Source organism: Orbicella franksi, chromosome 10, assembly GCF_964199315.1.
Source record: "Orbicella franksi chromosome 10, jaOrbFran1.1, whole genome shotgun sequence".
Lineage (NCBI taxonomy): Eukaryota > Metazoa > Cnidaria > Anthozoa > Scleractinia > Merulinidae > Orbicella > Orbicella franksi.
The window spans coordinates 17,937,285-17,952,081 of NC_138154.1; the positions used below are offsets into that span (position 1 = coordinate 17,937,285).

At 37.4% G+C, this 14,797-nt stretch overlaps 1 protein-coding gene and 1 pseudogene across 1 annotated transcript in view; both read right to left on the minus strand.

Moving 5' to 3' along the window:
- Nucleotides 1–14,797, minus strand: part of LOC145501856 (uncharacterized) — a 97,695-nt gene that overhangs the window by 72,509 nt on the left and 10,389 nt on the right. The window contains exons 2-13 of the mRNA XM_081481242.1: nucleotides 9,980–10,045; nucleotides 8,745–8,816; nucleotides 8,391–8,456; nucleotides 7,309–7,380; nucleotides 6,159–6,227; nucleotides 5,133–5,204; nucleotides 4,457–4,540; nucleotides 4,034–4,105; nucleotides 1,993–2,064; nucleotides 1,214–1,297; nucleotides 627–710; nucleotides 229–312 (exon numbers count right to left, since the gene is read on the minus strand). Coding sequence (XP_081337368.1) covers nucleotides 229–312; nucleotides 627–710; nucleotides 1,214–1,297; nucleotides 1,993–2,064; nucleotides 4,034–4,105; nucleotides 4,457–4,540; nucleotides 5,133–5,204; nucleotides 6,159–6,227; nucleotides 7,309–7,380; nucleotides 8,391–8,456; nucleotides 8,745–8,816; nucleotides 9,980–10,045 — 897 coding nt within the window. The remainder of the gene's footprint in view (nucleotides 1–228; nucleotides 313–626; nucleotides 711–1,213; nucleotides 1,298–1,992; nucleotides 2,065–4,033; nucleotides 4,106–4,456; nucleotides 4,541–5,132; nucleotides 5,205–6,158; nucleotides 6,228–7,308; nucleotides 7,381–8,390; nucleotides 8,457–8,744; nucleotides 8,817–9,979; nucleotides 10,046–14,797) is intronic.
- LOC145500125 (uncharacterized) lies at nucleotides 11,053–12,650 on the minus strand (annotated as a pseudogene).

Here is a 14,797-nt window from a genome sequence, read left to right on the forward strand (position 1 = left end):
TGTCATTTTCACCAGATCCTTTCAGTGTCTAATGTCACTTATCTATTCAGTGGGCAAAGCCACATCCAATAGCCCAGGGCTAATGGATTTTGCAATCAGGCCAGTTGATTCCTTCACTCACTTGCCAGAGAGGCAAGCGAAGATTCTTGAGAAAGTATCGAAGAAACTCAAATACATGGATAGACTTTCTGACTAGTAAAACATACAGTAGTTAGGGCAAGCACTCACAGGTATAAAAGAGATGGCAATGGTGAAGATGACTGTGATAAAGCTGGATGAGGGAAATTTGTCAACAGATTGTCATTCAACCATCTGAAAAAAAAACAAAAACATTAAGAGGATACAATTGCAATTTAAAAACTTGTAGATGACACAAACACATGTACATGTAGAATCAAGATTGCCAGTTCAAAATATTTTAGGTGACTCATACAAACAGAATTGTATCACTGTTGCTCCCCTCTCTATGAATCGTCTCTATATCTACAATGGCCAGTTAATTTTGCTTGTGGGTGGAAAGAACATTCTACACCATCAAACTGTTAGTAGTGAAACCACCATGGCTGTATTCTTCACGATGTTAATAAAACGGCAGGAATGTATTTTTTCCCTGCTGGTATACTTACAGGTCTTTCAACGCAGGCAGGTTTTTGAAGGCATTGTGCATCACATATGTTGTCTGGTAGGGACTTTGTTGTTGCATTAAAATTCTAAAAGGAAACATAGCAGAATTACTCCTGAACAACCCTACCCAGTGCTTGACTTTTTTTTCAGGTCCACCTAACCCATAGGACAAGCAGCTCTCAAATTTTGCTTGACCTGGGCGAGTATTAGTTTACCTTTGTTCTGATTTAGCTGACAGTCAACTTGCCTACCCCCTCAGTGAGAGCAAGTGAGAATAAAACGTTACTTGCCCAGCAGGAAAATCTTCTTGTCCTAGACAACTGGATGGCACCTTTTTTGAGCACTGCTACCATGAACTAACCACTGCACAGACAGTGATAACAAAATGACAAATTAAATCATCTGAGATGACTGATTTCACGTGTGACGGTTTTCTTTTCTTTCAATAGAGTACCATTAGACTCTCATAAACCAATAATTGGAGAATAGTCGACAACTCATACTGTGGAAATAAACAACTGTAACAAAGATCAAAGCAAGGAAGATATTAACATTAAAACTCCATCAGTCATGTTTTAATTCTACTTACAACACTTTCAGCTTTGGAAGATTTTGAAATGGACTACTGAACGATTCTGCTGTAATGATTTGCAAATGGTTCCCTCGGAGATCCCTACAGAAATCAAGTTATATAACCTAAAATTACAGACAAACTACTGCTGTCAAATACTGTAGGTGCAAACAATCCAAGTAACTATGTAATGTAATTTAAAAAATTCAGGACAACAAGGTTGTGATGCTGCACAATTTGACTGAGAGTATCAATTTTGACTGTATGGGGAAGGGGAGTGCATGCTTTGATTTAGTTTCAGATCCATTTCCGATTGGCTTGGGTTCATACGACTAAAGAAGGAAGTTGGTAACAGTTTCCAAAACTTTCAAGCACTTTTACGTTGATGGATGAATAGCACCACTTTTAATCAGTTGATGCTATAGTGACGGAATCAAACATGCCCCCAATAATTGGTGAACAAGTTTGGTCATTTTATTAACCTGCAATCATACTATTTCTTGGAGTATTTCCCAACAACGGTTGTCTGGTCGCAAGTTATCATTTTCTCGGCATTATTAACAGCTTACCATAGCAAACAGTACAGTCTGTTAAAACACCCTTAAAATTGGCTTTAAGAGCTAATACCTCAAAAGCACGCCTGGCGACACCCATTTTTATTTATTTACAAATTTTGATTGATAGCATGCCAAATTGTTGAAAAGTTCTACTACATGAGGAGTTCACAACCAATTGAACCCAGTCCAAAGAAACTTTCAAAAGTGTACTAAGAAGTGACTACAAAGAGATACACTTACAGATGTAACAGCTCTGGTATTTCATAAAACACATAAGCACCGATGGTTTTCAAATGATTCATGTGTAACTCACTGGATAAAGAAGAAGAAGAAGAAAAAGTATAAATTAAAATTGCCTATTTGTTAACACTAAGTAAACAGGATTTCTCATCAGGATGATAGACAACATTCGCTGCAAAGTCATAAAGAAATTCTCCATTAATTTCCAACAAATTGCAAGTTCATCGTGAATTTTTAGTTTCTACTTCCAGTTTCCATACACCACTTTTGTTCTTAGACAGAACACTTCTGTTAACTCGCCATCTACTAAAAATAATGAACACATTTGATGCAATATGATCATAACCTGGTCCGGAAGAGAAATCCCTGTGCCAATTTTCATCTTAAGCAACATAATTGGCTTCATCAATATTATGCTTAAGGTATCAGTATACCCCAAATGACCATAATTCGTTCGCGCTGCTTTACGGTCGGACGTTTCACACAAACCCCACTAAAGTACGAGTACAGTACGAGGGTATATTCATTAAAATTAAAAAAAGTTAAGGTTTTCCGAGTATAGCGTCCTATTTCCCAAAGTACAGCGGTTCACTAATCAAGTTCGTTTCCGGTCGGATTTGGGCGGGACGACGTGATCAAGGTCGCTGTCTTCTTGACATCTTTCTCTAAAAAGGCCTCCTCCAAAAAATTGTGTCAGGGAATTTTGATTACTTGTCTGGTTTGTTTTTGACACGCAGTTAAACTTTGAGTTTTGATAAAGCACACATTATTTTCACTAAATTCCCCGAAACGGGGTTTTTTCCTGATTATCGGCCAACGTCCTCTCCAAATTTCAGCGAAAAACGTTGAACACTCGTTGGAAACGAACTCAAACTGTGCGTTTCACTCACTGAAATTTTCATTTCGAGATACGAAGGAGAATATACTTTGGGGGGTTCTTCCCGTTTAATGAGATAATTACACAAAAAACGTGTGAAAATAATGACGCGTTGATCGACTAAGTTAAGGCCCATTTGACTTTAATAACAGAGTTCGTTGCCTCCAGCGGGAAATGCGGCAATTTGTCACGCAGCTTTTACTGGAAGCACTTCTCATGACAACCCGTTGACAGCTATCAATTAGAGAAAATTAATGCAAAAAACGTTTTTCGTTTGTAACTTTGGATAGAATCAATCGTTTTTCATAGAATTGTTTTTAAATAAAGATCGTAATAAGATCTATCTTAAAAAGCGAAAAGCAATTTATTTAAAAAATGGTCAATTTTGGGGTATACAGATACTTAAGACAGATTCCGCTCAAAGTTCGAGCAATAAATGCAAAAATTATTTACTAAAAATCTACTCATAGCAAGGTAACGTTTGGAGTAATGTCTCAAACAACTCACTTTTAATATTTCATTTTTCTAAGTGACCCCGCGATTAAATACTCCAGCATTCTCGAGATAGTTAATGTCAAACCTCTTAAGAATGCTTAAAGCGTGTGCTATTGTGTTTTTACCCACAGTGAAACGTCTGTTTTAAGTTAAATATGAATAACTTCAAATTAAATATTCTCTCGCGGGATCAGCTTGAGATCTCAAGTCGTGATAAGTTTTTCTTAACTGTATTCAAAACAATACCATGCCATGAGGTTTTTTTGGTAACTTAATTTTTGACATTATTGCTCAACTGTTCTGCGGAATCATCTTAATGCAAGTACCACCATGTTAAACTGACTAAATTTGTACCATTACTTCATTAGTGACTAATCTTGAAAATTGATGACTCTAAATTCCAGATAAATGAGAGATTGCAGGTCAAAAAACAAGATCGATATGACGAATCCGCTACCTGGCAATACAGGCAACGGAAAATTTCTAAGCGTGATGGATGCGAATATTGATGACCCGTTGGTCAGGAATTTGGTATTGACGCTTTGCCATTAATCATACCTGGAAACCATGGTAAGTAGCTAAGAAGTGGAACTGTGCATTAAGTAACAGAAAAAGCATGAAAAGTAATTATACTGAATAAAGAAGAAATTGCTTTGCTGATATACTTACAGAACTTGAAGATGGATTAAGTTGGAGAATGCTCCAGTAGATATAGTTGAGATTTGGTTGTTGCTTACATTCCTAAAATATAAAATAAAATATAAATATATAAATTTCACTTATAAGAGGACAGTGCTTTAGTTAGGAATCTTTTTGCATGTATACCGACACTTTAAAATGCAGTTTGTACTGTTGTTGTTGACAATGATGATGAGGATGTTGTTGTTGTTGATGATGATGATAATGATGATGACGACAGTGACATCAAAGATGATAAAGATGATGATAAAGCATTAATCAGCAATGCTATAGTTTATGAATATCACTGTTCACTCAGTTTCAGGAAATAAACCCTTGAGTCTACTCTGTAGTTGCTTTATACAGCTGCACCTGCACTTAGTATACCACTGAACAAGAAAAAAGAAAACTCACAAGTGAACAAGCTGCGAGTCATTTCCAAAGAAAGGTCTCATGTTAGGAACAGTGAGGCTGTAAATCTCATTCTGATCCACAGACCTGCCAACCACAAGCAAGAAAACTTTTTATCAGTTATCATTACTTGTTATCTTGTTGGATTGTTTCTTTCAAACAACAGCTAGAAATGGTCAAGTTCCACCAAAGACTTTTTTTTATATCACTAGTTTTTTCTAATTGTGGTCTCAGGCTCTTTTAATAGTTTCACTCTTCAAAGCCAACTGCTTCTTACAGGAGTTTAAAAGTGTAAGGACTCTAGAGATGGTCTGTGGGTTATTAGGTGGAGTTGAAGGTGATGTACCTACGTCATCCCTAGATGCTGTAGAGATAACATAGGTACATGTATTTAACCCATATGAATTATTGGCACAACACTTACCCATGGCAAGCTAAAAGCTTAATTGTCATTTACGTCAACTCAAAATCATCTTTTAGAACTAGCTGTATTTAATATCTTACTTTCAATTGGCTAGTACCAGCAATTAATACATGTATATCCTTAATCAGTGACGAAAAAATACATTTCTGTTGCAATGACTGATACAAAACATTAAGAGCTACTTAACACTAACTAGAGAAACTGCTAACTTATGGCCGAATCAGTATTAAAAGAAGTATTACATACTGTACTCACAGATATCGTAGTGACTGGCAATTTTTGAAAGATCCTCCAGGAAACTTCTTTAATTTGTTCCTGCTAAGGGCTCTGTAACAAAGTAACACAACAACAAAGTACAAAACAACGGACCTTTTTACCGATGTCAGGCTTTTCCAATTTTTCCTTTCAAACAAAAAATATACCGCGCCACTCAATTTATCGAAGTATTTGGTTAGAATCCATTGCAAAATCAAAAATATATGGGAATGGGAACCCTAACTTGCCATTTTTTACAAAGAGATGTATGCCAGTGGAACAATGAATACCCTGTGGAATACTTTTGCATGTTAGTTTGGGGTCCCATATTTTTATGAGTTTGCAATGGATTCTTTTAAAACTTTGTAGATTTTCTAAATTCCGCGTGATAAATAATTCAAACTATGATGGTTGTTTTTTGTTTCTTTGAAAAATGCGAAAAATTGTTGCTATTTCGTGAAGTTGTTAAAAAGGTCCATTTATGTGACATTTTGAGTACACGCTAAGCATCTTCAACACAGATCTTCAGGTTTCAAAAATCAGATTTGTACTAAATGCTGGCCCAAATTTTACTATTTTCAGCTTGAGTGCCACGCATATACACTCCAGGACATGCCCAGTATGGGGTAAAACTGTATGTTCTGTTGATCAAGTTAATTAAACATAGTTGTTTAAAAGTGCTCCAAAGTGCAAATATGGGGCACATTTTCAAAGTTGACTTAACCCATGGGACGACTTGCCCTGCTTCCATCCATTAATCTGCCAATGAAATGCTTCACTTTCAGACAGTACTGCTGAATTCAGTTAGGTTGGAATGGATGAAAGTAATGTTATGTTAAATGACTCCACTGTATTCTGAAATAGCATGAAAGCTGGAGCCAGATTCATGAACCCCTCCTAGGTAGGGATGTACCCTTGAAAGTATTTGAGTGTTTAAATACACAAGTTGGTAAAGATGCATTGGTCTTACCAAAGGAGAGCTACATGGATCTAGCCTTGAGTTCATCTTACATTATTCATACTTACATGTATTCTAGGTTGGGTAAATCAAACCATTCATTTGGAATCCAGTCAATCTCATTCTCAATCAGAATACTGCAGATAATAAAATTATTTATTATATAAACACCAGTGAAATACCAGGTGAGCTTTCGCGTGTAAACATGATATCTTCACTCGTGAAAATAACATGTTATTTCACACATGAAAATAACATGTTATTTTCAAAGTAAATGATCGCCATTGCTATGGTTACATAATCCCTCAAAAGGTACTTAGATGTGTTGCTGTATGATCGAAACATCATCGGTTCTTCCTCGGAAATCTTCGGTTATCTTCGGGAATCTTCGGGAATCTTTGGTAATCGCCGGAAATTTTTGGAAAATCTTCGGAAACATTTGTCTGACCTTCCGAGGAGTCTTAAGAATCTTCGGAAATCTTCGGAAAGTGCACGAAAATCTCTGGAAAATCGTCAAAAAGTCCTCATTAGTATGTTTATATAATAAACAAAATAATTCATGGCTGCTTGTAGATATGGAATTTCTCTTCTCGTATTCAACTTTATATCTCATGAGTGAGCTGCGCTCACTCATGAGATATCAAGTTGGACACTCCAAGAAAAATTCCATATCTACGCTCACCCTTGTATTATCCTCTACTTAACTTTAAGTTTATTTTCAGCTGTTCCATGGTACCGAGTTGGCACACATGTAAGGTGCAATTTAATTCAGTACTGTCTTTAAGTTAATTTGAGTGGCTGTAGTGCATTGGAGTCCTGTGACTTAGGACCATTGACTAAGTGGTTTCATCTGAAGGGATTGTTTCACGGTTTGGTGCATGTGCAAGCTGCATCTATTAACAACACATTTATGCACCAATTAAGTAGGATAATTCGCTGCTCATTCAATAGCATACTTTTTAAAGATGAATTACTGATCAACTAGCTGTTAATTTTTCAGCAAATTTCTAGGAAGGTCAAACACATGTACATACATGTATGTGGAACACAAGAAAACTTACAGCTTCTGAAATTTACTTCAGAATTCTTTTTAACCAGCCCTCAGGTACGTTATATTTTAGTATCAATTTAAGGAAATTAATATAATCATGAAAATTAATTAAGTCAGCAGTATACTTAGCAACAAAGGAATCAACAATTGAAAGAAATTGGACTCACATTCTAACCAAGGCCTTCGGCAAGTTGGTGAAGTTGTGGATAAACAGTCGGATTTTATTTGCATACAAGTCACTGAATGGGAGATACACAATAGGTCCATGTGTAAACATAGCTTGACTAAGTATACATGTAACAAAAATTTGGCGGTGTTTTAAACATGAAATCGCAAAATGACAAAATGGCACTCATTGTGGGTTATGGGGGTCTATAACGGTTAACCCTACCCTTACAATTATTGAAAGCTAACTACTGTCAAGTCAGTGACCTTTCGGCTAGCCTGAGTGCTATAATACGCTCACCCTGGTGCCATTTCATCATTATGCCATTTCGTGCTAAACATTTCCCCGAATGTTTTCTTCCATGGTTTACAACTTTGCCTTTTCTAAACTGATCAGTAACTCACAATTCTTCCAGTCAGTTTATATTAATTTACTAACTAGCATATTAAACTGGGAGAATTCCATTCATAGTCCCAACTCATATTACTACTTTACTAAGACAGCTTAACTGTTCCATAAGTATTAATTGATTGCCTCAGTATTCCAAATTTTGGAACACAGACCGCTAGGCAGACCATTCATGAATTAGTCTCAACAAATTTCGTCTTCTGACACCTTGTACATGCAAAAGAAAACAATTTATTGTTAAACTGAATTTACTTCCCGTCATTGGTTGGCAGACAATATAAGTTAAAAGGTTTGAATTCACGAAAGCACCCTGAAATATACTTGTGATACCCTCCAACTTTGGTTCATGCACGGATGACATAATTATTGGCAGAGTTTTAAAAGAGCTACAGACTTCATTGCTGAACTGATGGGAGATACAAATTTAAACCTATTATTCCCTATATTCTTGGAAACCTAAAAACCTTTTCTTTGTGATTTTTTTTACAACAGGAGGATCAGAAAATTTCCTTAACATTGATTACAAACTAGAACATTTGCATTTTTGGGAAAATAAGGAATACTGATGCTTCAAGGAAAAAAAAAAAGAAAAATGAGGGTGGTGATAAGACTGGGTCATCATGTACACTTACACGAGAATAATACTAGACATTACCAAACGATGAAGTTACTTACAGCTCTTCAAGTGCAACATTCTTTGAAATATCTGGAAAGTCAGTCAGTGCATTTTTGGCCAAATTTCTGTGGAGCGAATATTAAAATTTATACGTAGGAGTGACACAATGTATAGTTCTCATCCAAAGACACGTTTGTTAATCCTGTTTAGACTAGATTTTTGAACTTTTTGGTGGAGTTTTCTCAAGAGGACTCAGCTACATATACAGAAAATGCTTTGATTAACTGCAACAAACACTTGGCCTTCCTTTATTATCATAATTATTAATAATCATTTTACTCTTAGTATGCCCTACATTTTAAACTTGCATTGAGTATAATATGGAACTTGCACTTACAAGTACTAATACTTACAATGTCTTTAAACTTGTCAAGTTGTGAAAAGCTAAGGCATCGATATAAACCAAGCCAGAGTTGAAAATTGTTCTACAAAATAGTGAAGACAATGGTCAATTGATGTTAGTAGTACATTTTTGTTTTGTATTGTAGCTATGCCACAGCTATTTACATTATATACAAAGTCCATGCCGCCACCACACTCTAGCAGTCATCTGGCAACCATTCAGATTTTTTTTAAAGGCCCTTTTAAAATATGTTGTACATACAAATGTACTTTTCTTACAGTAGACTTTCCAATAATATTATTTTCCTGCATTTTCAATACTTCCCTCAGGCTGTTGGTTTATTTGTTATTGGCAAGGATATTTCTCACTAGCTAGTAGGGTTACATGTATATGTAACTCAGTCCAAGCTTATAGAAAAGAAATGCAGAGTTGCTACTGTACACATCTATGAAAAGGATACGATTTGCTATTAACAGAGGGTTACCTTTTTCTGTCAAAAGTGGTATATACAAGATAAAAGAGTAGTAGTTTGGACCCTGGGAGAGAACCCGGCTTCTCGTTGAATAAAGCTGTCTAGACTGGTATGTCACCTGCCCCCGGAGAGGACTCCCACATAAACAGGACAAGGGTGCGCGTCAGAAATTTTAAAAAGAACCCCTAAGAAGTGCCAAGATCCTGCTTTGTGGGTGTAGCTTGAAATGTTTTTTTCACACCCAAGAGGTACCAATTCTAAAACAACACATTAATTATCTCCGGTCATTTCTTTTCGGCTCAATACCCTGAAAGGCAGCGCAAAAGCATCAGCCGTTGACCTGTCGAGGGTGAACACCCTAAGAGGTAACAAAACCGCGTTTTTAAACCCGAAAAGGTACAACAAGCACCCCCGTTCTTTTACTATGGGAGTCTGCCCCAGGCACCTGCCTCCCCTCACCCTCCACTAGGGCTACCCTTTTCCAGGCACATTGTGTTCCACAAGCATTTGCGATAGGTTTTCTTTGGTTTCCGATTACACATTTTACACCTGGACGGGAGGAGGCACTCTCAGAGAGCAGTTGCATATGTCTTACACAAGAATACTCACCTGCAATGCTTCAACTGCAGCATGTTTAGAAACCCTCACAAATGTGTACAACTTTCATTTTCATAGCAATTAATACTGTGCAGTAATATATATCTTGTTTTATATCTTTTTAAATCCAAATCTACAAGTCATTTCAGATCACGATTGTTAATTATTTTACTTACATGTCTTCAGTTGTGACTGCAAAGTCCTCAGTGCTCAACTTCTCTACTGCTAAGTTCCTAATGTTTCTGGAAAACACATTCGACATATTAACAAAGATGTCAATGTACATAGGTATCGTATAGCATTTTGCCAAGTGTCGTAAATTTATAATTAACATTTTAAAACTACTGTTGTTAGGACCACTTTCCCCTGGTTTTGCATAATTTTGCCAAAAGCTTAGTACATTGCATCTGAACATAAAAATTATGAGTAACAAATATGACTGCAACCTTCTCTGACCAACAAGTCACATCAAAGCAAGCTCTTCGCTCTTGTCTAAGAGCTTTTAGCTTGGGTGATCAAGAATATTTTTAGGTATAGCAACATGAGGAAAAAGATCAGTTTTTTTCCTTCTGTTGATGTGTTAATGTTGTTATCTTGCTAACATGTCACATTTATGTGAACATGTTCATTCTGCAATCATAAAGACAACATCCTTCTCATGACTTTATGTTTACGCGATTACATTTACATTTATTGAGTCAGCAGAAACTACCGCTATATACAGTTATCATGTTAACTTTAACATCAGAATAATAAAATAATGCTAATTTAAATATCACATGTAATAGAAAAATACACACACATATGGTATCAACATATCTACTTAATATACAGAATAAATAAACAATAGCCTCCATTTGGTGCGAAAATATATTAGGTTATTTGTCCGCGGACATTATCTGTTCCGAGAAGCAAACAGTTTTCCGAGAGCGTAGCTCGAGGAAAACCGTGAGCTTATTCTTCTTCTGTTATTAGTCTTCAAATCTTTTTCCCAACGCGCGCAGTTTTGAAAATTGGGGAATATTTAACAATTATTCCATGAGCGCGCGTTGGATATGAGTTGGCTATAACCAATCTCATATCCAACAAGCGCGAATGGAATAATTGTGTTATTAAATTCTCAACCTTCGGTTTTGCTAAATTTTTATTTAAGTTTAAGAAACGACCGGAAAGTGAGGTGACTTCCGGGCGCCAAAATTACATGATCTCATGATCACATGACAAGTGCACCGCCGTGCGAACAGTTGAATGAAAAATCAAAAGCGAAGCAAATTACCGTTGAACTGAATTTACAGTAATCCAAACTTCACGGTCTGTTTTGTACTGGTAAAAACCTTACTGCAGTGTCCTCAAGTGTTCAAAGTTCAAACTCATCGCGAAGAGTAATAATTGTGGACATTTACACTACAGTTGTAAAAATACTGGGGAAAGCTTCTCTGATCGCCATGCCGTGAAACGGAGGTTGAACTGGTGGAAAAATTATTTTCGACAAGAACTGCTCTCCCGGACTCTTGATGGGGAAATTCCCCTGGGATTGGTCTGCTCTGCTGCTGGATTTCGTTTTCCTTCCCCTGCACTGAAGTGGCACTACCAGAAGACGCATTTCCAATGAAATCACTGAGAGCGAGTGACATCTTGTGTTGTTGTTCCATCGAAGGCCGCTCGTTGTAGGACAAAACTGCCTGGTCAGACTTGTGTCCCGTTATGGACTTGATGCGCCTCGTCTCCCCAATTATGGTCGGAAAGCACTGTGACAGATGTAGCTCTCAGGCAGTGGTTTGTGAGATGTGGTTCTATACCTGCTCGCTTTGACATCTCTTTCATCATGTTGTCGAGCGTAGTTGTACCAAGAGGTGCGCTGCAAAACCAGATTTTGTCGGCTGCGGGATTGAACTTCTTGCTTTGACCATCTCTTGGTCTCTGAAACAGAGCATCTGACGTTGGATTGAGATGACCCAAGTAGTTCTTGAGCGTTTTCACTGGACATCTTTCAGATGCCGGGACGGAAATATCTTCGCATCCGATTCATCCTCAGCATCTGCGAAGGCCTCCCTGGTGATTTTTTGTAGCCGGCAAGGAACCGGGCTGACTTCTGTTCAGTTCGTAGTATTCAACCCCTTGTGGAGTTTTTCGTAGAGAAAGCATTGCGGGTGTCAACTGTCGCTGGTTTTCACGTCCCCGTCTTCCAAAAAAGAGGCCGAGGTAGAACCAAGCCGTCCTCTGTAACTGGGCAGGATTCAAACTGTCGGCTGGGCCGAGTTCGCCGCTCTCAAATAGTTTCTTCACCTGCTCTTTCGAGATTGCTTTTTTGTGAACGACGCCAGCTATTTTACCCGTTTTCCTTAGGTCTTTCACGAAAGCGTCCAAAACTTTATTTGTCTCAGTGAAAGCGGGGTCAGAGATTATGGAAAACGGTTTGTTGTGTGGCGGCGAGCGAAGAAAACGATCAATGGCGGCTCTTATGGATTTCGTGGATGAACTCTTATAACTGTATGTGCCATCTTTCTTCCTCGCTGACGTGTAAAAGCACTTCAAACAAACGTTCAGCTCTTCTTTTGACATTTCTTGTATTGGTTTTGCAAATGTGGTGCCACCAGGACTAGCAAGCCATTCTGTAACATTAAGGTAAATATTGTTGTTGTTGTTACGTAACCTTCATGAATGCGTAAAATCTCGACGGTCGTATTTGAAATTTTGCAACTTTTAATTGAAAATTAACGGGTACGTACCGTTAAATAACCTCATCCCGAACTTTGTGGCTTTTTTTGTCGTTTCTGGGACAGCCTTGTCCATGATTTCTTGTATTTCTTCCGTGGATAGCTCACCAAATCTGCTTTTTTCATCCATTTTTTTTTTTTCTGTCGACGAAACTTGGCTTCCTGGGAAAAATTTTATGCTGAACGACATTTGCCGCATTCATTTCCATATAAGGTCAAACGCAGGTATAATGGCTGGTAACCGAGATCTAGTGAACCAATCAGAAAGCTATAATTGCATTATCCGAGGTTGAGAATTAATAATATCGGATATTCTCCAGTTTTAGTTGGGAAATATTCGGTCATGTGACGCGTTTAGACCAATCGCGCGCGAGCAAAAATATTTGATGGATTATAAGTAATGGTAATTGGACCAAGCGGAGTACAATTCAGGGAGTTAAATCGTGTGAGTAATTTCAAAATCGGACGAGCGTGAAATGCGGGGTCGAATTTGGATTTTCTTCAAGTTTTAAAACTCGTAGGAAAAATTGAGAATGAAGCCATTGAAGCAAGCGCAATCGAAATGCAAATGGCGTATGTATCCAATTAACAAATTCCAATTACAAAAAGTTCAAATTGGATACCTGTAAGGACATCCACGTGATTGCATGACAAATAGGCGCAGGGAAAACCAATCATGATCGAGAAATTTGTTATAGATACAATTATAATAAACATACGAAAATAAATAAGTAATCATCATCATCATATCTGTAACAAAATTCTTGATCGTGATTGGTTCTCCTTTCACCTATTTGTCATGTAATGGGCACACGATGATGTGGGTGTCTAATAACAGGTATCCGATTTCAACAAGTCGCAATTGGATACCAGTAATTAGATACTTCACCATTCGCACGCCAATTATGCGCGCTTTAATCGCTTTCTTCTTAATATGTCTTACAGTTATGGAAGGCACTACTCACTTTTTCGCATAAAAGAAGTTCTCAAAGGCCGTCGATAAAACCAGGAACACAGAACATCCCAGAACATTCCGGAACATCAAAAAAAAATTATTGTAATAGTTATGAAAAAAAAATATAAAATTAAATAAAGGAATAACTAATAACAGATAACAAAGTAAAAAAAAAATAAATAAATAAATAAACAAATAAATAAATAAATAAATGAAAGATAAACAAATAAAAATAAACAGGCCATGGTAGCAGCTCGGAATATGAAAAGAAATTTTGATTGGTGGGGTGCTGGGTATGTGGGAGGGGGTAAAGAACAATTCATTAAACTGACCGCAATGAGTAGAGGCTCCATTTCTTTCCCACCACTTGCGTCACATGAATTACAGCAACCTGTTAACTCAAGGGTAGGGATTTTGACATTTTCTGACAAAAAATGCCAAAATCCCCACCTCGGGACAACATGGTTGGTAAAAAATATCTTCCCACGCTGGGGCAAAGAAAACTCCTGAATATATAATGCATGGAGAAAATCATTGACACCAAAAATATACGAAGCCAAAGCTATTTCCTATCAATATGCATAAGTATAGACTGACAGAATGCATGGCCTGTATGGAAGGATGCAAAAATAGATTCACTTAATCTCTTATTGTGACTTCTAGCTGACATGATTTCCATCGGTTTCTGGACAAAGACCTCACCAACTCCCAGTAACTTCTGGATATTTACAAGATGGCAGATGGCCCATTGAGACACTCTTGGTCCTTCAAGATGGCGACCATGTCATATTCCCTATCCTGGGACATCGTGAACAATTGAAATCCCTACCCAGGATTGGGGACAGACCTCGTAATCAAGTTCACAGTGGGTAGCCTACACCACACCCCCCTCAGGCTTGACGTTGATAAGTAAGAGTTCGAACGCCACCATCTTGGTTTTCTATAAAGAATATTTTAGGAAGAGCACAGCAGGCCCCTACCCCGGGGACAGGTAGTCTCCCCAAATTTCGCTTGCCATGAAAAAACAGCAACAACAAAACAATATGGTGGCAATCGACCTCTTCAACCACACGGAAATATAAGGGACCGTCACGTGATTAAACTGATGGCGAACACCTGGCAGGAATGGATTATTAGTGGGGATAGCTTTTACATTCCCTCCAGAGCCTTCACTCATTACAGTCATTTGCACTTTTCTTTTTTTGTTTGTTTGCATATTTGGAGCTAAAATAGTACCATTATATTACTTATTTCTCTTTTTGGGTTATTCCTTTATTTAATTTTATATATTTTTCTCATAAGTATTGTAATATTTTGGGTGT